The following is a 24,788-nucleotide window of genomic DNA, read 5'->3' as shown; positions in this document are numbered from 1 at the left end:
ATAGGTGATAGCAAATTTGAGGCAGTCATGTGCCACATGGTCCTCCCGTATGCCGTACCTAATGTCTAAAAACGGTGTTAGCTAGATTGTTTAATGAGACTCATATAACACATAGAATAAAAAAATATGATATATTATAGCTAACATAATAATCTGAGTACCTTCGAGGGATAATAGCAATAGGTATAGCTCAGATCTCATGAAAGCAATGGTGGTGTTATTAGACTTGATCAGACAACTTGGAAAATTTTGGCTATGATCTGGTGTCAGCGACACCTGTAAATAAAGGGCCTTCAACTTATGCTTACGCGCTACCTGATCGACAATAACTTTGGTGGCTAGGAGAAAGTAGTTGTGAATATCAGATGCTATGATTAGGTTGCGATCTTCATCATCTGAGCTGATGAAGACACACATGAAGACAATCTGACTAAAAAAAGAGATAAGTATCTTTATATAGCAACCAGATAAAATGTGCAAGATTCAAAGTTAATAAATATACCGATTGTCTTTCAATGTCATCTTCCTAATCCCTTTAGGGTAAAAGGTGTCATAGTCTAGAGGGCCGACATGGGCAACTAATGCTACAACGTCGACTAATGAACCATGGAGCTTCCTCAAAGCATCATCCAGCGACACAAGAGCAACAAATGAAATCATTTAGACATGCTGACTAATAAGATAAAAAAAGGAATTATAAAATATGGCACTGAATTAACAAGAATGAAATGTTAGAATGAGAATTAAAAGAAATGGATCTCGATTTTTATTGTCACAAAGATATTGTTTTTTCGTTAATCTCACATTCACCACTTTAGTTATTAAACTAAAGATTGATGGATCAATAGACATGTCTTATGCACAAGCCCAAGGAACTGTGTAGGATAAGAAATGGGTAACAAGAGACATTGATAGATACATCAAAATAAGATGAGACAAAAGAATGTTCTCTTTGCCGATAACAAGTTCAAAGACAATGCTTCGTACATGGTAATACAAGCAATTTACATACAAATTATATTAACAAACATGAGAAAGTTGTACAATTAAACTAAAATTTGTCCCATCAAAGAAGTCTAAACCTAGTAAAATTATCCAATACAAACTCATGTGAAGGCCAGGACCAAAAGAAATAACTAATTAACAAAGTACTTCTTTTATTGCATTGACTTTTGAGCAATCAATTTCTCAAGCAACTAAGAACAACAAAAAAAACGACAATATCTACTTGAACATAACATAAAAATTGTATGTTTCAGAATTGAAGAATGTATACCATAAATATAATTAGAAAGAAAAATAGTAGCACCTGAATAATCTCTGCTTCAACCAAAACCGACCGTTGAACAGGAGGACATATATATCGGAGTTATAGGAGATCTGCGAGTTAATAGAAAGGAAATGTAAATGTCTTTCCAAGTGGAGTTGCAAAATACTAAAAGAAAATATAAAAAAGACAAAACTACCATAATATAAAAGTCTAGGTAAAGATCTTTCAAATGCTGATATGCTAGAGAAGATAAATATGTATGGCTAGAAATAAATCTAGACTGTTGCTAACTAAGAATCACAAATTCAAAACCAGATATACCATGCAGGCTGAACTTGGAACGAATGTGGAGATGGAGACATTACCTCACGAGAGAAGGTGCTCTATGGAAAGGAGCAAGACAGTATCTCCCCATCATCCCCTTCGTCGGCGAGGTGCGCGGTGATGATAGGGGCGCCGACCTCCCAATAGGGGCGTGGAGATCAGAGGCGGCGTGAAAGGAATGGCTTCGCGTGATGGTGGCAGTGGTGGAGCCCAAGCGACACTTGGTGTCATGGTTGATGGGGTGTGACCGTGTGATGCAGTGAGCTTCGGGTCGAGAGACACCTTCACCTATAATTGGGCGTTGATTAAAAGTGGAAGGAGGTGAAATAACAGATGGAAGGATATGGAAGGAAAATAATAAGTGATTAACATGATTGATTATTTTCATATGCGAACATGATCGGTTTTTTCATACGCGAATAGGTAGGAAGACCGGACGTGAGCCAGAATGTGCAGGGGCGTTGGAGGTGTTAGATCTGATCTGAAAATATTGGATAGGATGCTTAATACTAAATGTATTTGTGGCTTTATAGTTTAGATAAAATAAAAAACCTTTTTTTTTTGCGCTTTTGGTCAATAGAGCCAGATCCCTTCCGGCCAGCCTAAAGAAAGCACGCTGAACCTACTAGTGTACAGAGAGGAACTAGTCGAAATTACGCCTTGAGGAGCATTAAGATTGGAGACTCTCAGAGCAACACATGCGTATTTACGCCTTCGACCTGGTTTACGTAACCATAGTTGGTATGCGTCATAGCTCCTTCGTATCTGGGCTTTCTTCTTCCCGACCGATCCGACCGCTCGAAGTAGCCCAGACATGGCGGAGCCGGGCCCGAGCCGGCCGGCCTCCTCCGCCGCCGACTTCCCCGAACTCCTCAGCTTCTGTGCCCGCGCGGAGGCCCTCATCGCTGAGCTGCTCCTGCTCTCCGACCGCGCACCTCCGCAGTTCGCCGACCGCCGCTTCGACAACGTCCTCTTCGACCTCCGGTGACCACTCGCTCTCTCTTCCGATAAATTCAACACCGACGCAATGTGAAAATGCAATTGCGTGAACCCTTATCCTATTGGTAGCTCGAAATCCCCAAATCTCGAGTACCCACCGCAGTTTTCAACCGACATTTTACGTCTCACGCGCAGATATTTCGATTCCCCGGGAGATTTGGAGTCGAGGATCGAAGGCGACATCGAGCTTGAAGCACTGGAAGATCAACTCCGCGAGTCCTGCGGCTCGTACATGCAGAGGTTCTTCTTCTTGCTGGATGGCGCCGTTACTTACCACGAGGAGCTCTGCAGTTACCTAAATGATCTTCAGGTTAGGTTACTTTGCACTCTCTCCGTTGCTCAGTGTCTTCGCACCTCTTTAGTTGATACTCATGATGCCGAACTATTTTAAGATGAACAGACCATGGAACATGATGCCTCATTCCCAATTTTAGTGACACTAAATGGGTGCCCGTTCTTGTGTAGGAAGGGCTGTATGTGCATTGCACATTGGATGGTGTGCTGGAGAATAACTGCGCTTGCCAGTTGCTTGTGGAGTCGATGACTTTGTTCGGATGCATGATTCTGCTAATGGAACACAAAATTGGTGGGTTGCTGCGTGAGAGGCTCCTCGTGGCGCACCTGCGGTACGAGCGCTGTTTCAACTATCCCAATCTGGAGAGGATATGTGACCTCTGTCGGCAGCATGTGCCTACACCTGGTTGGTCTGCTAGTTCCGGTTCATCAGCATATAGCTCAGATATTATTTCTGTACAGAAGCCTGAGGACCTGCTTGGGAGGTTTCCATTTCCTGAACCTGTTGTGGATGCTGTCATAACCTGCTTGCGAAATGGTGATGTGTACAACAATGTCCGCTTCTATCCTGACCCGCAGCACCGTACTACAGCTCTGTCCTTGCAAGCTGGACATCTCTATGTCCTGTTGTTTTATTCTCATGGCCTTCTGCACAGTGGTTTGGCTATGCGGGAGATTGTTGACCGGTTCTTCAAAGATAACTGGGTGGTTCCCATATTCTTGCATTTCTCAGTAGATTTACTTGTCTCTTGGGATGCATACAAAGAAGCAAAGTTATCGTTGCTTTCCTGCCTTTCTCCTGCCTCCATACGTGATATTAGTCTACACCACTTCACAAAGGTCAGTGTAGCAAGCCATTTTATTTTAGCATTGTCGATATGAAGTTAAGTGTAGTAGAGATGCATATGTTGCGATGGATTTGTGACCATACAAAAAAAGATTGGATCTGAAATAATGATATACGTGATAGAGTAGAGGTAGCGCTAATTGAAGAAAAGCTTATCCAACATCGGTTGAGATGGTTTGGATATATCCAACGGAGGCCTCCAGAGTCACCTGAGCATAAAGGGATATTGAGGCGCGTTGATAATATGAAGAGAGTTAGGGGTCAACAAAACCTAACATGGGAGGAGTTTGTAAAGAGAGATTTGAAGGAATGAAATATCCCTAAAGAACTATTCACATATAGAAGTGCGTGAAAATTAACAATCCACATATCAGAACCATAACTTATGCATCAGTCTCCTTATACTGTTATTACTTTTATTTTGTTACTATTACTAATACCTTTATTATCATCATTGTTTCAACATCTTTTTAGTTGGATCTTGTAGGTTTCATCTTGCAGAGAGGAGAAATTATGGGAAAACCCCACACACCGCAGTAAAGCCGTAGGGTGGTTATATATATTGATCACCAGGGATTACATCCCAAATACACAAGATATAGGATTTGTTAGGATCGGTATAGCTAGCAGATTATATCCAAGCTAACCATAAATAGTTAGGCAATCAAGGAAACAATCCTAGACTACCAAAGCAATGCGCTAACCCTCCCCCCCCCCCCCCCCCCCGGTGGCACAGTCGCAGCGGGAGGCTCCCGGACGCCAAGACTAGACTGAAACTCAAGAAAGAGCTTGGTCGGCAACCCCTTCATCATGATGTCGGCGAACTAAAGACTGGATGGTACATGAAGGACACGGACATGTCCAAGGGACACATTCTCTCGCACAAAGTGAATATCAATCTCGATGTGCTTTGTGCGCTTGTGTTGGATGGGGTTGGCAGACATGTAGACTGTGCTGATATTGTCGCAATAGACAGCAGTTGCCGACTGAAGGGGAAGGTGTAATTCTTGAAGAAGCTGGTGAATCCAACAACACTTAGCAACAACGTTGGCAACAACACGATATTTTGCTTTGGCGCTAAAGCGAGAGACCGTCGGCTGGCGCTTGGAAGACCAAGAGATGAGGTTATCTCCAAGATAAACACAAAAGTTCGAGGTGGAGCGTCGAGAATCAGGACAACCGGTCCAATCCGCATCAGAGTATGCAGTGAGGGCCGAAGTAGAAGAAGCATGGAGATGCAGACCATGACCAAGAGTCCTTTTGATATACCTCAGAATGTGCTTGACAAGAGCAAGATGAGGCTCGCGGGGATCATGCATGTGTAAACAGGCTTGTTGAACTGCATAGCTGATGTCAGATCTCGTAAAGGTGAGATACTGGCGGGCACCCATGATGCTCCAATATTCGCCAGGATCAACGACAAGATCCCCTGCTGCAGTCGACAATTTAGACTGAGTATCCATTGGAGTGCTTGTAGAGTGACAATCGCCCATACCAACTCGCTGGAGAAGATCAATAGCATACTGACGCTGAGACAGGAACATACCTGAGGTGGATCGTATCACAAATGCCAAGAAAATGGTGTAGATCACCAAGGTCCGTCATAGTAAATTCACTACGCAAGAAGCGAGTCAGCTATGTCAGAAGAGCATTAGAAGAGGCGGTGATAATGATATCGTCCACATATAACAGCAGGTAGGCAATCTCAGTCCCAGAACGAAAAACACGAGGGACGTGTCGGAAATGGCAGCAACGAAGCCCAGTGAGGCATTGTGGGTGGCAAATCGCTAGTACCAGGCCCGAGGGGCCTGCTTGAGGCTGTACAGAGACTTGAGCAAACGGCAGACGTGCTGAGATTGATTGGTGTCAACAATACCGGACAGCTGCTCGCAGTAGACGGTCTCATCAAGGGTGCTGTGGAGGAAAGCATTCTTGACGTCTAGTTGACGGATAGACCAGCCTCGGGAGACAACAACATTGAGAATAATCTGTATAGTAGCAGGCTTGACAGCAGGGCTGAAAATCTCGTCATAGTCAATGCCTGACTGCTGAGAAAAACTACGGACGACCCAACGAGCTTTGTAGCGTGCCAGGGAGCCAACAGAGTTGAACTTGTGTCTGAACACCCATTTGTCGGAGACGATATCAACACCGAGCAGCCGTGGAACGAGAGTCCACGTACCATTATCGAGAAGTGCTTGAAACTCAGTAGACATAGCTTGTCTCCAATTGGCATCCTGCAACGCAGAGTGGTAAGACTTGGGCACGGACGAAAGAGTGGCATGGTGCGTGGAGAAGCTGTAGTGCTGGACAGGGGCAACGATGCCATCTTTGGCACGCGTCCTCATGGCATGAGGGTCGCGCCCAGGCCGAGCAGCAGGGACAACTTGTTCGACGGTGGGCAGTGCAACAAAACCGTTAAGTGCTAGGGTTGCCGTGGAGGCAGTCAGCCTTGATGGAGAAGAAGTTGAGGTCGGTGCAACAGGGGAAGTTGTTGCTGCTGGTGCCGAGGCGGCGGCGAATGACGCTGGAGCTACTAGTGAGGACGCCTGGGGGGTCGCACGTGGCCACCTGGAGTATGCCAAGCGCACCGGTGGCTTGCTGGGGACTATCGGGGCTGCAGCTTGAGGAACAGGCGCGACAGACAGTGTGGGCGTCAGAGTCGTTGCGGTGCAGCGAAGGGGAAGCACATCAATCTCCTGTAAAAAGTCAAGATCTCGCACCGAGGAAGGCGAATATGAGGTTAACGAAGGAAACGGGAACACAGGTTCATCAAAGACCACGTGACGAGACAAGATGATGCGTTGATTGTGGGGATCATAGCAGCGATAGCTGTGATGATTGAGCGGATATACAAGAAAGAAATAAGGAATGGACCGAGGGTAGAGTTTGTTTGTGGCAGTGGCGGCAATGTTTGGATAGCACAAGCAGCCAAACACCCTAAGATGATCATAGGAAGGATGGATTCGATGGAGGGTGTAGTGGGTGTGGCAGAAGCTAAAGCCTACAGGGATTCCTGTTGAAGAGATAGGTGGCAGCATATAGGGCTTTAGCCCAGAAGCGGCAGAGGAGCTGAGCCTGAAAAAGAAGAGTGCGCATAACATCATTGATGGTGCGAATTGCTCGTTCGGTAGTGCTATTTTTGTTGAGAAGTATAGGGACATGACCGACGGAATGTCACGCCATGGCGAGCAAGAAACGTAGTGGTTGCTTGGTTAACGAACTCTTTGCCATTGTTAGTTTGGATAGAGCGAATAAGGACCCTGAATTGAGTTTGGACAATTGCGAAAAACGATTCCAGTTCAACAAAAACATCAGATTTGGCATGCAGTAGAAAAGTCCAATAGAAGTGCGAGAAATCATCAACGATAACAAGATAATATTGATAGCCCGACATGCTGATGATAGGAAATGTCCACAAATCACAATGTATTAAATCAAAAGGGGCCTTAAACACAGACCGCGCAACAATTGAGGACCAAGGTGTGATCGGTAACAGGTGAGTCGGCGTCTCGGAGAGCGTCTGCGACTTTTGCTCCTTGCAGTACGTCGTGATGGAGAGATCGCCTTGCTGGAGACCATGGAATTCATTCAGAAGAACAATTGTGCGACTCTCCTTGTTGCCATAGAAGAGATCTTCAGCAGCAACCCACAAAGCGCGGGCATCCTGCTCCTTGTCGAGGATGATGTTGAGAACATCGTCCTTCATGGAGCCATACATGACCGTGCGAACAACACAATCGTCGGAGACCCAGGTAACATCAGGGTGGTTATATATATTGATCACAAGGGATTACATCCCAAATACACGAGATACAGGATCTGTTAGGATCTGTACAGCTATAGATTATATCTAGACTAACCATAAATAGTTAGGCAGTTAAGGAAATAATCCTAGACTACAAAAGCAATGCGCTAACACATCTCGAGCCTATCCCAACTTGCTTGGGACAAATGTTGTTGTTTTTGTATTGTCGATATGAAGTGCAGTTCAGTATCTGTTTGTTTACCTAGTCGTTAACCTTAGCAAATAGTTGAACTTGAGACTTACCTATGCTCCATTTATGATTGAATTTTCTCATTTTTGATCTTTTTTCCATCTCTTTTTTCACTCTCCTGTTTTGACTTCTGCATATTGTTTTTTTTTTGTTTCAGGTTCCTCAGCTTTTAGCTGACTTGGGTATTCATATACGTGCTATAAACAAAAATCATGTGCTTGATAATTCGCTGAGTCTTCTTTCTGTCATCAGAGAGTGCAATTTCACGCTGCGTTGGCTTTTGCTTCATCGCATGGTAAAACCCTAATTAGGTCCTCGATGTAAACATCTTTTTCACTTTTTATCATTAGGCATTGTTGTATTGACGTTGTAAAATCTTTTTAAGGTAGCAAACCAGAGTTATGCTTGCCTTTCTGTTGTTTACACTATAACATATTGCTTCATAGACCAGTGATAAGAAGGCAAGGGACCTGGTGATCTCTGTAGGGTCATCACAGCAAGTAGATGAAGGAAACCTGTTACAACTCTTATTGAAGAATGCTAAAGTGAAGACCCTTCTCTGAGATATTGAATATTTTAGCTTTGGATTATCCTAGTTGGATTCCAATGTTCATTGGCTTTGTTTTCTGTAATATAGCTTGAGTTTGAGGTGAAGCAACTGCATGTTGAACTGTTGAATACCAGGAAAAGTATGTGGTGTGAAAAGAGGCATGATGCTTTGGAATGTATAAAAGACTTGTCTCAGAACTATCTTGGAATTTGGGTACGTTCTAGATTTCCAATATAACCTTCCTTGAGATCCAGCTGAAATACTTTATTTTTATAGTCTTTTACTTCACTTATTGGCCTTATTGCTTGCATTAACCTTGGGTCTATACATGGATATCATGTTTTGAGGTTATGAGGTTTATTTTAAAATGTGAATGAATACCTTAAGCATGATGCTTTTTTCTCCTTTTCAATAGGCTGCATCATGCAAATTCAAGAACAAGACCGTAAAAGACTGGTTGGAGCACATTTCATCAGAGGTCAATACTGTTCATTTTCAATTTACATGTAGTTACTGAAGTTGCTGCAATTTTTTCTAGTGGGTTAATTGGATTTATGCCATTGCTACTTGGCTGATTCAAAAGAATGCCACTTGTATTTTGAAACTTCGAAGAACGCGACTGCAACTTTGCTGTACTTTAAAAAATATCATTCTCGTCATTTAAAAATGTTTTGGCTCCAATACAGCTGCGTATTTCGATTCGTACACGAATATGGCTCCATTGGCCCACTTGTCATCAGCTGTCTTCCTCTCGCCCACCGCCCGAGCTCCATCACTCGCCGCCCGACCTCCGCCAGTGCTGCCCAACCCAAGGCGCCCACCGCCCGACCTCGACTCACTCAAATGTAGGCGGCTCGGTAGGGTGTCCAGTGTGGCTCGGCGACTCACGGGCGGCGGCAGTGGCCATGGCGCTGGTGCGGTGGCTGGCCAGCGGCGGAAAAGGAAAAAAGGGCGCGGCTCGAGCATTTGTGCGGTACAAGGGTGATCACCGAGCTTCCGATTGAGGCAGAGGGGGTTTGAGGAGTCCCGGTGATGGTGAGGTGCATCAGCGGAAAGGGCGCGATGGTGACGGCGGTTCTCTGGCGATGGATTCCTGCGATTGAGCAAGGGGAAAGGTTTAATGGGTGAGAGAGATGGTGTAGGCGTGAGGGATTGGCCGACGCATTGAGGAGGGGTTGGTGGCGGACGCCGGAGCTCGGGAAGAAGAGCAGCGTGACAGCTCATAAGGGAGATGGGATTTTCCGGCGCACAGAGGAGGGGTTGGTGGCGGACGCCGGAGCTCGGGAAGAAGAGCAGTGTGACAGCTCATAAGGGAGATGGAGCTCGGGCGGTGCGGGCGAAGGTCTGGTAGAGGGTGCCTTGGGTCGGGTGACATGGGAGATCACGGGAGATCCAGCTCAGCCGGCGAGCGGTGCAGGCGAGAGAGAGAGAGAGAGAGAGAGAGAGAGAGAGAGAGCTGGAGAGAGAGTGGAGAGAGCCAATGACAAGTGGGCCAGCGGAGCCATATTCGTGTACGAATCAAAATACGCAGCTGTATTGGGGCCCAAACATTTTAAAATGGTGAGAATGGCATTTTTTAAAGTATAGCAAAGTTGCGGTGGCGTTCTTCGAAGTTTCAAAATACGAGTGGTATTCTTCTGAATAGTCCAAGTTGCAGTGACATAAATCCAATTAACCCATTTTTTTTTCTATGAGGATTGGCAGTTTATATATTGAAGTTTGTTCTCTTGTTGATTATTTTCTCTGACAGGTTGTCTCCCTGAATTATACCACAATTGGAAGCTCTGGCAGGACAATCCATCGAGTGCTATCAACACTGAAAGATATTGAGACGCTCCACCAAGTAGAAGCTTCCTAATCTCTTTAACATTTGTTAACAAAATTTGGCAGAATAATTTCATAGTATTCATGCTCTGCTTGCGGTCTCCAATTCTTTGTGCAAAAACTGTAATGTGGATTGTGGCACACCATATTGGCTGTTCCCACAAGAGAACAACATATGAAGTTCCATGTGTATTCTGAAATTACTTCTGAGTTAATTTGGGTCGGATATTCCAGCGTTTAGTGGGGGTCCAAAATATGGTCTGAATTCCAATAAAATAATAAGTGAAATCAAAGAGAAGACAATGCCAAAACTTTGTTGAACTCTAGGATGATGTCACTACTAGAATCTAGTAACAAGGCATCGTCCATTTTGAGTGGTGTAAGAAATTCTTGACTTGGCCTTTGGATATCCATGTTTTTTATTCCCCTCTGTTCGATATACAACATTTAGAATTTGAGTGGTCAACCATTAGTACAAGTAAAACAATGCATATTGATTGTTTGAAAATGGTATCATGAGATTTGTCATGAAAAGTGATTTCAAACTATAACATTGTTTATATCTTTTACTGACATGTTGCTATGGGAATTGATGGTCAAAGTTGCCTGTTGGAGATCGTGCCATGCCCAAAGCGTGATGTATTTTTGAACAGGAGTAACATTTTTGACAAAATGATGCAGATCAAAGAGAGCATGCAGATAAAGCAAGGCTTCTCGAAAATACAGAAGAATCTTCATGATATGATAAAAGTGCTTAACCTAAACCAAGAGGCACTAAGTATTTTCTCAGTGGTAAGAGCTTGTCTTTTTGTATCTGATCCCTGGACTCACCTTAATGAAAACATTTACCATGTTACTAATATGTTCATCATTGACTACTTGGAAGTTGAAATGGTAGCTAATGGTCCTCATAGAGTTACTATGTTTCTGACTATATGTTTTGAAACTTAATATATATCAATTATAACTTTGTTTTTCTCTCTTTCTCTCTGTTTTGCCTCCTCAGATTACTGATGCTAAGTATGCATGGGTTTATCTTACACTATTTGAGACACTTCTAAAGAAGAATATCAGTCAGGATCCATCACAAACTTTACTTCTGCATACGATGTTTCTTAAATTACAGTCATGGCTGAGTGCACCGCTCCAAAGGATCAAGCAGTGCAAAAGGTTTGCCTTCTGATCTTATGCCTCCATGGCCATCAAAGTTCAGAACTAATGCTATAACGTGAAGTGTTGTCAATGCTATGATGGTATTCGGATCTATGATACTCTTGACTGTATTTTTTTTGGCTATGAATGCATTCAGCATGTTTACGAAGTAATTTGTTATTACTGTTACATCTTAGGGTGATTATGTTCTGAAGGAACCACGTTGGTGCGTAGCTTTGTTGTATATTTCAGAAATTTCAATGCAGACAGTTTGCATTAGCTGATCGCCTCCCCCCCCCCCCCCCCCCCAAATGAAGTTGGTTCCTTTATAAAAATTATAAAAGATACAAGAGGAAAGGGAATCAGAGAACCCTTGATTTCTGTCACATCAGCCAACATCATGCCCTAATAACTAGTTTGGATTTGCAATCGACTAACTGTGACCGATTACATGTATCTGCATGTTGAAAACTCCGCATAGCTATTGAGTTAATGAAGTTTTGGATACTAGAGCAATGTTTTGGTACTTTTTACCTTGTTAGTCTTCGAGTTAGTTGAATATATATTAGAAAGAGTAGCTAGATTTCTCCACAAGGTGTATCAGATTGTTCGAACAAAAACACAAAGGTTTTTTTTTCTCGAACACGCAGGAGAGCTGTGTATCTTTGTATTAAGAAGAAAAACGGTCTTACATGTACTCCTCCTAGTGGAAGAATGCATATACAAACTCACCCACACTCATACTCCGTTACTTAGATGCATTTGCGCCACTTACAAAAACACAAAATGCACGACCAAAAGAAACACCTAAGCCGGCCACAGGGCCCGAAGCCCTTTAGCCCTAGCCGAGCACCAAAGATGTACCTCATTCGAGATCTCACGCAAGACGTCGTTGATCCTTGGCGAGGCGCCATTGAAGGCGCAATCATTGCGGTGCTTCCAAAGCCACCAAGCACCTAGGACGACGAGCGAGTTGAATCCTTTCCTGAGCAGCTTATCCACCCGCCGGTGAGCTTGCATCCACCAATCCGAAAAGACCGCATCCTAAGGATCAAGTGTCACGGCTTGAAGACCAACATGCCTGAACACCTGAAACCAGAGTTCTCGGGCCAACACACAGTTGGTGAGGAGATGTTGGGCCGTCTCGTTGTCTTGGTTGCACGGACGGCAGCGAGCTGGATAAACAAGCCACGGCATGCCAACCGGTTGACCGTCTAGCAGCAGTTGCAGATTGCAAGCCATAAGAACTTGCATCGAAGAGGAGCCCAAGAATGACAGACACGTCTCCAAGGAGCAAAGCCGACAACACCTGTGAAAGAACACTTGTATGCCGATCTGGGTGAGAACTGACCAGAAGCCGACTGCCTCCGGATGTGCTGGTCTTGTTCATCTGGCTGTAGAGCGAACCCAACATATTCCATACCTGCAGATATTCCACTAGTACAGTAGCTGATAGGTCACCCTGTGTATCCTGTACCCAGCGACGATCTTGTAAAGCCTGAGCGACAGTCATCCACCTGCGCAATGTTGTTAACCCTAAACCCTAAAAAAAAAAGATTTTGATTAAGATTTCGATTCAACCCCTCTGCTTCTTGAACATGTGCAGTTTTCGGAATATTAATTACAGATATAATAAAAATTGGAAAGAGAGTCTGATATCTTGAAGCACTAAAAGCATCACGTCTTCGTCTACCTCCATCCACCACCTTCACCTTTATCCACTTCCACATCCTGCGGACTGGAAGGAGTAGGAGAGTTGGGAGTTGCTATTTCTTACATAATGAACTTTGGTATTATAATTGCTCTATAAAAAAAGGTTCCCCTTCAATGTAAATATATTCTCTTGTACTTATCGTATGCCTGATCTTTGCTGTTCTATTGTACTCATATTGTTGGAACATGTAAATCTTACATCCTGAGTTTCAAAACTTGACAGCCCTGATCTTCACTGTGTCTCCACCTACTATTCTTCAAAATATGCAGCTAAGATATTTGCAGTTTTAGGTATTATCCCGGTAAGTTCCTTCTTTATGGTGCTAGCTAGTGAAACATGACCTTTACTTATATATGGTTAAAAGTGTTATCATAGCAAACTCTTCATCTTTTAACGTGTTAGATAAATTGCAGTTTAGTGTCCATAAAACTCTATTGAATCACATGAATAAGGAGCATTTGAGATGTCAGGTATTTATGCTGGTTTTCCTCCAAAATTTGCAGGTCATATTGCTTAAAATTTCCACTGCTGTTGATTATGGAGAACAGTCTACTTATCTAGTAAATCGCATCAACAAGGAAGCATTGGAAGAGCTCATGCAGGTATTGGACAATTTCCCTTCTACATTCTTCTACTTAGCTGGTTCTTTTGGTACTATCAAGGTTCTAAGTTACTTAATGCACACAAAAGGGGATACACCACCTATTAATTATTTTAACTACTATTTTCATAGCAAACCTTATGCTCAAGTCTTGTCCTTTGTCCCCCCTAAATACACATATTCGTTTGTCATGTCCAAATATCTAAGTTATGTGTGATGATTGAGAAATATAGGCATCAATTTTGCTCTTTTACTACGCAAATACTCGGTCCTTTCTTGATAAGGTCACTATAGATTTCTGCAGTGTGTAGAAATTTGACCTTTTATCCTTTGCCACCAGAAAGACCTTCAGAACTGCCATACCGCACCATCTCCAGCGACCACCAAATCCATACCCACCATTTATCGGCGTGCCCCTAGCCATTTCGGCCTCCACCTCTCTACGAGCACATCCCTAACATCGACCTTCACCACCTCCACCTCCCCCAGACGCCTCTGGCTCCATGCACATGGGCTAATGAACTGGCGAAGGAACACATGCCTTATGTTGGTATAATACACCTCTAACAATAAGCAATTAATAGGGGCATTTGATGGAGAAAAAGTTTCCTAAAAAGGCCAAAATGGGAAGTATTTGCAAACCAAAATTAACTTGCTAAAACATCTGTTTCAGACTGGAGGTGACAGTATGGTGCAATAATGTGTCATGGTAGACTACGATTCACTTGCATTTATTTGGTTGTTTGACATTAATGACTTTGTGATGCGCTTTATGCCACAGTTGGATCATCAACTATGTCAAGCACGGCAGGCTGCCAAACTATGCACCATTTCAGAGGTACTTACTAGTATCTGCATTATTTGCCACCATAGCATCCTTAATAAGCTTGCATAAAGAAGCATTATCAGAGAAGCGGGATAATTTAGTAAGGAAACCATCCCGCAACTCTTTTATGAGTGAGTGCAGATGCCTTCTTGTCAATTGACTTGGAGGTATTTCCTCGCAAAATAAAAATTATGATTGGTAGTATTTAATCTGTGAACCATGATATGTTATGTGATTTTTGGTTTTACTGACATGTTACTGGGATCCTCTATGACTAATGCAGGGCCTTCAGAACATGTCGAAGAGCTTTGATGACCTTATTGGCCTGGTGTGCCCTTCTCTTTGATCATTTTAACTTCGGAGACGAGAGATAGTTTGACTTTGTGGCATGTTTCTCCTTTTCTTTTTGTCTTTTCCACTCTTTCACTGCTAATATTTTTATACATCCTATTTCATATGAAGAATTTAGGTGGATGGCTGAGTCAGATGATAAAAAAGGAACTAGCAATTCAGCTAGAAGCAAAACTGAAATGCTTATCGTCACCCACTTATGGTACGAAGCTGACCAACATTGACTTATTATTTAACTATTTGTGAGCATATATTATTACTATGTTTGTTTAAGTGTATCTGTGACCACTTAACACTTACCACTACACATCTACTGAAAAATGAATCAACTTCACATTAGCCCTAAATTTGACTATCTAATCTTATATTGTGCTGCAAGCCTGCTACTGAAGGTGTGTAAAGGCAACCGTTAGTGCTGGATATTCACTACTTATGAGACGATGTCTATGTATTAGCAGATAATACATGTATATGCCATCCTTTTCGGAATTACATGTAGAGTTTTGTTATTTGTAGTTTTACTTTGGATTAACTGGATTAGCAGTATTTTAAATTCGCTGCTGACAGATGATATGGAGAGCAGCCTGATCTCTTTGTCAAATTATATGCTTTCCCAGATGCAGAGGATGGAGTTCCTTCAGGTGATTATTTTGCAGTCTTATTTTAGTTTTTCTTTAAGAAATTTATCAATCACATTTCTTTTCAGTTAACATAAGACAATGAACTAGAATTACACGGTTCTATTTTTCATTAAATTTTTCTTATTTTAGATGCACAGGAACTTGTGTTTCTGCCAATGGATCTTTCTGCACTTCACTATATAATCTCTTACAAAGCCTGACTAATGACTATAAGTTAGAGCTATTTTGTATGTATGGTCCAAAATATTTGTCTTCTAGTGATCAATGAGGTCTGTTTATTGGTTCTGACCAATCATAGATTAGGTCAGTGACAATATTAGCTGATTTTCAAATCAATATGAAGTAGTAGTTTCCTTTTGAAATTTTTGTGTACAAATCAGGGCCTTTTTGGTTTGGTTACATCCAACACCTGAGTTCTTACTAAAGAGCTGCTAACTTGCTATAGAACAAAGTCAATTTTTTTCATAGGGTAGAGCCTCGATACAAGGGTTAATAATGGGATGTCATGAGTGTGATCTTGCAATTTGTACAGATGGCAAGTGGGTCACTTGCCACCAGGATGCCAAGGTCCACTTGTCAGTCTACGGACTTACCCCACCCCTGGTTAAGCACTCCCTTACTCGCTTTGCCCCACCCCTAGGGGTCAATTTGGGGACGAGCCCCGTCCGAGCCTGTCGCTTGCCTAGTGTCTTTATTGCGGACTTGCCGTTGGTGTTGCAAAATAGACCTCAGCGTGTATATAACTATAGATTATGTCTCCTTTTTTGGGCCTTTTCGGTTGCTAGTTGTGAATCATGAACACGGGCATGTTGGCACAAGAATTTTGCTCTGAACATAAAAACAATTTTGCTTCTCATTTCAATTATGTGTTAAGTTAATATACTGTTGACTGTATGCCTAGTTTTCAAGTGTCCGACACAACCGTGCTTGAATAAAAAAGACCCACATCCAAATTTGATGTGCGTTTCTTTAACAAATCATCAATTTGTTATTGAGTTGACAGCTATTTATTTATAAGGTAATGAGTGACTAGGGAACATGATAGTAGTTTCATGTAAGTTTCATCATGAAAGTTTTAAGTTCCATGCAAGTTCAGTTTTACAGAAGTCTCATATAAGTTTCCATATCCTGTTGGAATGCGATACCATTCTATAGACACTTACTCAAATATAATCAATTAAGTTCCTTGCCCGTGTTTCTCACTACTATTGAGCTGTCAAAGATGATGCTTCTTTTGTTTAATAAATCATTGCAGGATATACTGCACATTGATGGGAGCTCAATCTGGCAAGAAACATTAGCTACTGTATTGGAACAATGTGCTAAAAGAGTATGCCAGGATCATCCCTAGTTAGCTTTATTATTTCTCTAACTTGTCAGATTAGTCGTTATATACTTATTTGGTTTTCCTCTGACAGGAGGTTCTGGAGCTTATGGGATGCATGCAAAAGTCAGCTAATGTGGTGGAACAGTTGAATAATGCATCCAGCTCCAGCACATTTTTTGGTAATGTTTTAGATCTATCCCTGTAGAGAAGCATGTTTTTTGTAGGTTTCACTAGTGACGTCTGTAGGTAGTACCTGAAAGATTGATAGGTTCATACATAAGTGAAAGTTAGGATCCTTCTAAATTTTTAACTTTAGGTGTATATATTATTTGTAGATCAGATTCACACAATACCAGTACGCCTGATCCCCCCCCCCCCCCAAAAAAAAGTATGCCTCATTTGCAGTTTCTAAGCGGGGATTCATGGTATCATTATCATCGATGGTACCGTGCATGGTAGGTTGTGTCATGCGTCTAAAAGTCGGTCCTAATCTCTGTCGCTTGCCATCAACCTGACCACCAAGTAAAGTCATTGGCTATTGTCCATTTTGCAAGATGGCTGTTTTTTTACACCTTAATGGTTGCTGGATGTTGTTGTCTCTTTGCTAGAAACCCACATCTGGATGACTCATTTGTTAGTTATTGGATTTTTTTTGCCGTAGTCACATGCACGTTCTTGCACCCTTCAGATAACTGAAAAATCAGCTGTATGGTTGTATCAGTTAGTCCTACCTGTATGGTAACCACACAATTTCATCATATTCCATCCAGTTTAAAATATAGGGCATATAGTTTTTTTTATTATTTATTTTACTTTCTTTCTGGCGTCAGTCCAAAATTTGATGAGTTGAATTAGATTGAGATTCAATCAACCTTTTCTCATTGTAATGTAAGTAATAATATTCGTGAAATTTACAAAATGAACACTGAAGATGCTGCTGAAAATTTTGAATTTTGAATAAAATGTCCCCTCTTTGCACAGTTTAGAACAGCACAAATTATGCTAGGACTTTTGCATTGTGTTCATGTTGTTAAATGTCATCAAATTTCAGGCAACTTGCTGCAATATATAGTTCAGCTGACAAATCCATCGCACTCCATGTTTATAGAGCCCATGGTTGGTTGGTAAGTGTTGTTTTGTTGCATGGCTATTTTGAAACTCTAGCTGTATAACAGAAGCATTTTCCAGTACATCCGCAATTTTGTAATGCACGCCTAAGCCCTAACTGCATAGTCACAACGCCAACAAGTTCCTGGATCCTTATCGAATTACATGGTGCCAATTTTTCTGGATAAAATGTAAAAATGGTTGGCTTAGTGACTGTTCAGATACTTAAGCATATGCAGACTACAATTTTAAAATCTATAGATATCTGAAACTGCTATAGAACCAGTATGCTCTAGGCTGTAATGTGGTTTTTAGTGTTGCATTGGAACTAGGCATGATTGATAAGCTAATTCTGTTTGATGGCTGCCAGATATTTTCAAATCTATTGGCACTTCTGGTGATGCCTAGCCAATTGATTTATGAGCAGTAAGTTGTGGCCTGTTCTGCTGCATTTAAGTCCTATGTAAGCGTTTGTTAACTAGATATGATATAAAGGTCATTAGGATGATTTGCCACTGACAACATGGTTGATGATTCACCTTATTGTGTTGTCACAGCCTGCCTATTCTTACTTTAAGCGCTGTATGTCTCATTTAACCAGTCTATTAGGTATCAAGGGTAGTGGTGCCTGAAGAATTTTCTGGCTGGTTAGTCGGTTCCATCAAGTCCTGGTTGGTTCTTGTCGGGATCTTGGCTCAATTTAAAGTTGCATTTTTTTTTGAGAAGGGTGAAAAACATTATGTTACATGAGGCAGCGATCTGCCAAAGCCTATTGTTTTTTAAAAAAAAAAAAAAACCCTCATCAACAATGCATTGCAGTTGTAGAAATGTCTTAATGATTTTCTCGTTGGCCAAAATTAAGTTTCTAATTCCATTGAACTTCAAAGATTCTGCTGAAATCCTCCATTTTTAACCTGGATGGTCAGATTCCATTCAAAACATGCATATTTTTGGCTAGAATTTTATAGTTCTTGGTAAAGAACATGACAACGAAAAATAGGGTACATGCACATGCAAAATAACATTTCAACAATTAAAAGTACCTCAAACACATTAGCTGTAGTAAATATATGTTCGTTAGCTACTTTCCTGTTCAACCACGTTGCTTGAGATCTTTCAATTTGCAAGGCTCTCCTTTCTAAGAAAGTAGATGAACATGCCAGGTTAACTGAGCATGTCACAAGTAGTATGTCCATATATAAGCACTGAAGCAGTTTAAGAAATCGGTCCATCCAAAAGTTGGATATAGAGAATCAGGAACATTTGCTCTGTAACACTACAAATATTTCATAAATTGGAATGTAACGTCCAGTGTGATGATGACTAGTGACTAGTGAGCCCTGGGGCCACATGTCTGTGACATATCGATGTTATTTCCCAACTCACGTGATCTTTGTAGTCCTCCTTAGCAATTTGCCATAAGAAAATATTATCAAGTCCAATGAATGAATTGGTCTGACCCTTTGCAGTCCACTGCTCTTGATGTTCTGTAAGTATGTTGCCTTACTTTTAAGCTAGGTAGACGATCGAAGGATTCTCTAGTCCTGATATATCATACTGTTTGCTGGGTATCATGTTGGCATCTGGATGCTTACTCCACCCACTTTATTTTATTCTATTGCAGAGAAATGTATGCATCGATTATCAGTTCAGCTTTGCAATATTTGAACTTTGCTACAATTGGCTTCTACATATATAGGATTTCTCTGCTCTCCTTTGTTCATTTGTTTTTGTTACATTGTTGATTATGTTTTTTTTTTTTGGGGCCCAAGGTTTGATGCAGGAGGACATGAGTTGCTTGGTATGCGCTTTTTTAATCTTCTGGAATTATGGTAACCTCTCATCTTTGCTTGTTATGGGATGAAATAATACTTGTGCCCATGAGCACATATAAGGGCATGTTTGGATCGTTTGGGATTACTTATTAGGTCCAATTACCATGGTTTGGAAGGGAACATGAACTAATTACCCACCCTGCCAGTCTAAGGGGACTGGGTCAAATTCCTGTCTATCGAAAAATGTCCTGAGATGGACTATTCCTTGCTTGCTGCATTCTGGGGTGCTTTATTCTGGACATAACCTATTGTTCAAAAAACATTTGAAGCTTTCTTTCCATTGCCCAATTTTTGGCATATTTATTTTATGAATAATTCTTTTTATTCTGTACTCTGCTAAAAAAAAAAATACTTGATTCTTTATGTGGCTCAGGAGACCTGACATGCAATTGTGCTTATTTTTTTAGCGTGGGACAGGTTGGGTTAGCATGCTTGGACTCCTTAATACACATACTCATAAAGCAGAGCATGGAGAATACAGTGAAAGAATTATGTTCTTTGGTATGCTTTATAATTCAAGACAGCTTACAGGATTGAAACTTCTTGTATACGCTATTGATTATGTGATCACACCTGGTCATTGTTCAATTACACTAATTACAAGATTGACTTCAGGTTGATACTAAATGTCAGGAGGAATTGAGTCAGCTGGATGATCTTCTGGGCCCTCCTATGTCAATTCCTCTGATGGGCTGGTCATCATATAAGCATATGGTATACTTGTAAATTATGCTTTGGAAACTTTATGATGGGCTATGTACATTCTATTGGCTTGGTAGACGCTTCTTGTTTGTTGGGTGATACCAAGCACAAATGTCTATGTCAAAATAATTTTATTGAAAGTTAACCTGTAAACTGTTTAGTTGATAAATTTCATCGCTCTTGGTTCATTTAAAGGCACTCTTATGGAGCAGCATGCTTGTTCTCTCCTCTAGTACTTGCCAGAATCTCTTGTTTCAATACTTGCTAATAGTTATGGTTTGCATATTTGGTATAACTACAATAGTTATAGTATGCAATCCTAAACCACATGAATAACATGTACTATTTTAGTTGTTGAAGGGATTGTGTTACTCTTGTAATTTTCCCTACTTGCATATAGTAGGATTTGTTGAGGGAAATATTGTTACTGAACTATTTGAACTGACCTCAACCATTTGTGGGAATTTTTCTTCTGTGAAGTATAACACTAGTCTATGTTGAGTCTGGTGCAAAGTGAACACCACGATTCGGTGCAATTAAGTTTAAACAATAATGGTTTGTGCGCCAATAATATATATATATATATATATATAGGAAGCATATTTGGTACTTCCACATACCTATCTCATTACATAGGGAGTATCTCATATGATAAATGGTATGTATATGGAGCATGTGAGTATATAAAATCATCCAAGTGGTATGTATAGTTTTTTAGGTGGTTTGCATATATTTTTTTGAGTATATTACATTTTATGTACAAATACAAAAATATTATCAAAATCTAATAAAATTGATGGACTTCTTTTCTATTTTTTCATGTAGTTTACATTGTAGTATCTTAGAATGAGTATATAAGTATACTCATAGTGACAAAAGAGTATATCCAGTTCATTTATATGGTATATCATAGTAGGGAGTATGTACTCCTGGGAGTATATATATAGGAAAACTAGTCTGTATTCTCGGGAGTACATACTCTCTACTATGATATATCACATAAATGAATTGGATATACTCCTTTGTCACTATGAGTATACTTATATACTCATTCTAAGATACTCCAATATGAATTACATAAAAAATAGAAAAGAAGTCCATCAATTTTATTAGATTTTGATAATACCTTTGTATTTGTAACACACTAAAAAATTATGAAAATACACATATTACTTGGATGATCTTATATGTTCCATGTACATACCATTTATCATATGAAATACTTCCTATGTTATGAGATACATATGTGGGAGTACATACTCCTGAGAGTATCATATATATACATGTATATATATATACACACACATACACATACACACACATATATATATATATTATATCTATTATGTGCCTAGGTGCACTGTAGTTCACTGTTGCGCCACCTTGGAATTACGATCCAAAAAACGGTATAGTTGCGACTCAAAAGATAGGTCAATTATTACAAACATATATGGTCGTTACTAGATACCTTATCTAGTCCAATTATGCACTTTTTTGTCATGTGATCGCAACTGGGTCACCTCTGCGCACACCTCCAGTTACGATCCAAAAAGCAGTATAGTTGCTATCATAACTAATTTTTTTGTCATGTGATCGTAATTCAACTATTTGTGCTATCGTAACTGACTATTTTCTTAGTTATAACTGTGATCGCAACTGGGTCACCTCTGCGCACACCCCAGTTACGATCCAAAAAGCAGTATAGTTGCTATCGTAATTGACTTTTTTGTTATGTGATCGTAACTCAACTATCTGTGCTATCGTAACTAACTATTTTTTTAGTCGTAACTGGAGGTGGCACATCAATAAACTACAATGCTTCTCGTAATTATACACTTTTTATCATGTGATCGTAACTTATCTATATGCACCGTCGTAACTGACTAGTTTCTTAATCGTAACTGGGGTGGTGCAAAGGTGACTGCAACAACTGAGGGTGACGCAACGTAGTTCACTGTTGCGATTAGGCGCAGAATAGACTCACCATATATATATATATATCATCTATACTAATTTACAGTCAGTTCTATGTTTTACATAGGTGAGGACTTTCCATTCATCATTGGGACCACTGGTTGAGAAATTGGCAACAATTGGACAACTGCAGTTGGTTATGAATCTTATATCCTTAAAATTGAGATCAGCATGCAAGGTAAGGAAATTGAAGGCCAACCTTTTATTTCCTCACAGCCTTAACATTTCCCATGATTCTTCTGATTTCCAGTAGAAATGTCAAATTCAAGTCATTACTCATTAGTTTTTAGTGACAATTAGGAAGAGGTCTTAGCTTCTTGGCGTTAACTGAAGGATTATTTACCATCCGTAGTAACTCTCTCCAGGTATGGACCAGGAGAACATTAACTAGCCTAGGTTTTGAATTTAAAATTTGAAACTCTTTTCTTGCAGAAAAGATCAGATGGGTAATAGTTTGATCAAATTTTGTGTCTAAATTTATAGTGTGTAAACAATTCTATCTATTACCAGTACAGTGGAACCTGTAGCCATCCTAGGGTGAGGACCTTTCCAGAGCCACTAAAGTGAACCCTAACCCTGAGTTAGGATTCACTCATTATTTGTTGCTTGATTATGCATCTCTGTCAGAAGCTTTGACATCCACGACTTGATTTGTGGATTTATCATATTCTGTATGTTTCGTTTCTGCTCTGCATGACAGAGTCTCTCCCTTACTTCTAATTTCTAAACCATGTCTGTGACACTCTGGCAGATCAAAGCAAGTACTATAACCTCGGTTGTTGAGGTTTTGGTGCCTATGCTGAAAGGAAAGCTTGAGGTCAGTTTCCACAATACTCAACATGTTGGCATCATTGTAGATCTGATATTCATAGATTGTGATTCAGTAGCATGATCATGTGTACAGAGAGGAGCTGAGGATCAAACTGCCAGACTCTTCCTTCACCATATAAAGGAGCAGCAAAAGTTTTGTGGTTTACTTTCACCTCTTCAAGCTATCTATATCTCAGAAGACCCTCCAATGTTCTTGGCCAGACTGCTAACCCTCTTTTCAATATCACAGGTTTCTTCATGAACAATTAAGTAATGTTGTGAATTGACGTCATACCTTGAATAAACTCATGAAAATTATGTCTATTTGACTGAGTGCAGTTGTCAAGATATGTGCTTGATGTTCATTTAGGCAATTTGACCAGTCCTTTAAAGAGGTCCATAGCCGATTTCTCTGCTGTGGTATGCAACTCAAGTCCATTGTATCTGAATAATGCATCGTGTTCTGTTGCCAAGTAATCACGTTTTTTCTCTTTTAGATCATAGGGCTTGGTACACTCCTGCGGCAGTTTGATACTTTCTATATGGTCCAGTATATCCAGGTATTCCTATTCATGTATCTTGATCCTTTCTTAGACATACACCCAGGACAGAAATTTGATCTATGTTGGTTTCAGTTCATGGTTCAGTACATACGGATGGCAGAAGCAGCATTCGATGTCATGACTGATACACAAAAGGGGACTACACATTCTTCTGAGGTTTTACTTGTTCCGGCATTTCTATCCTTGTGAACTTGTGAAAGCACATAGTGAAGTTTTCTTGTGTCAACCTCCATGCATTTATCTTTTTAACAACACAGCCTCATATCATTTGTCAGTGCCACTAATCATGGCATGCTGTCATTTAGTGATTTCTAGATGCTAATAGTAGCACAACGGGTACATTTAACTTATTGTACTTCATTGAGTCAAGAAATACGTCCTCGTTGCTTGTATTCTGTTTCTTTTCCGAGTTTGAACAACTTTGTTATTTATCTCATATGGCTATTTTTGCAGGCGCCAAAGGCAGTTTTTTGGCTGATGTCCTTGTGCAAGTACATGGATATCTCAAGGGATGTCGTGGAGTCGTGCTTGCCCACTTCTGCTCTTGCTGCTCTCCAATCATGAGGCTCCTGTTGTTGCATACTTGAACATAGTTTAGCAAAATGAGACAAGGGCTCGAATTGTTAGCCCTCATTTTTTTTGTTTTATACTTTTTTCTCTTCACGTAAACGAGTCCTGGAATCTGTTGTCAAACAATGTTCTCCATTATGTGGATGTAGAATTGCATTACTTGTGTGCAGAAATGCTGAATATGCTAGAACAATCTTGCACCCATGTGCGTGCTTCTAAAATGGAAAGATTTGTACCCTTTTCCACTCTGGATCGCCTAACTTTCTTTGCTCCGCATCTACTAGGAACATTTCCACTCTGGATTACCATTTCATCAAAATTCGTACATATTTTGTGGGGAAAAGTACATGAATGTCATGGCTCGATGGGAAGATGTTTCTCCGCTGTCATGGCTCGATGGGAAGATGTTTTCCTGCGGTGGTTTTGATGTCTGGTTGCTGGCTTGCGCCCCAAAAGTTTCCAGCAATGCGTGGTCGAACAGTGACAGCCAAGATGTAGACCGATGGTTT

The 24,788-nt window shown here is 40.8% G+C and overlaps 1 protein-coding gene across 6 annotated transcripts; it reads left to right on the top strand.

Moving 5' to 3' along the window:
- Window positions 1-2,284: 2,284 nt before the first annotated feature.
- Window positions 2,285-24,452, top strand: LOC133889062 (uncharacterized). 6 transcript variants are annotated; one of them, XM_062329505.1, is made up of 29 exons: window positions 2,291-2,578; window positions 2,729-2,903; window positions 3,059-3,727; window positions 7,890-8,027; window positions 8,179-8,277; window positions 8,370-8,495; window positions 8,698-8,760; window positions 10,033-10,125; window positions 10,788-10,898; window positions 11,113-11,276; window positions 13,195-13,273; window positions 13,476-13,574; window positions 14,355-14,411; window positions 14,683-14,727; window positions 14,862-14,952; window positions 15,267-15,391; window positions 16,647-16,721; window positions 16,810-16,897; window positions 17,770-17,842; window positions 19,598-19,657; window positions 20,068-20,161; window positions 20,294-20,374; window positions 22,404-22,514; window positions 23,088-23,153; window positions 23,241-23,396; window positions 23,486-23,566; window positions 23,644-23,706; window positions 23,782-23,865; window positions 24,163-24,452. In XM_062329505.1, exons 1-29 carry the CDS (start codon window positions 2,409-2,411, stop codon window positions 24,271-24,273), a joined length of 3,447 nt encoding a protein of 1,148 aa, XP_062185489.1. In that variant the 5' UTR covers window positions 2,291-2,408; the 3' UTR covers window positions 24,274-24,452. The 6 variants fall into 6 exon arrangements, with proteins under 6 accessions (XP_062185493.1, XP_062185491.1, XP_062185492.1 ...); XM_062329504.1 differs by having other exon boundaries at window positions 2,293-2,578; window positions 20,276-20,374; XM_062329506.1 differs by having other exon boundaries at window positions 2,294-2,578; window positions 15,318-15,391; window positions 20,276-20,374.
- The last annotated feature ends 336 nt before the right edge of the window (window positions 24,453-24,788 follow it).

The sequence above is a fragment of the Phragmites australis genome, chromosome 13, assembly GCF_958298935.1.
Source record: "Phragmites australis chromosome 13, lpPhrAust1.1, whole genome shotgun sequence".
NCBI classification, from domain to species: domain Eukaryota; kingdom Viridiplantae; phylum Streptophyta; class Magnoliopsida; order Poales; family Poaceae; genus Phragmites; species Phragmites australis.
Note: the sequence above shows the minus strand (reverse complement) of the source record. Positions and strands in the feature narration are given on the sequence as shown.

Coding starts and splice junctions, on each gene's coding strand:
- LOC133889062 (XM_062329504.1), top strand. CDS start 2,409: ATGGCGGAGCCGGGCCCGAGCCGGCCGGCCTCCTCCGCCGCCGACTTC. Junction 16,722..16,809: donor TGGAACAATGTGCTAAAAGA/GTATGCCAGGAT, acceptor TTCCTCTGACAG/GAGGTTCTGGAGCTTATGGG. Junction 23,154..23,240: donor TGCTGAAAGGAAAGCTTGAG/GTCAGTTTCCAC, acceptor TCATGTGTACAG/AGAGGAGCTGAGGATCAAAC.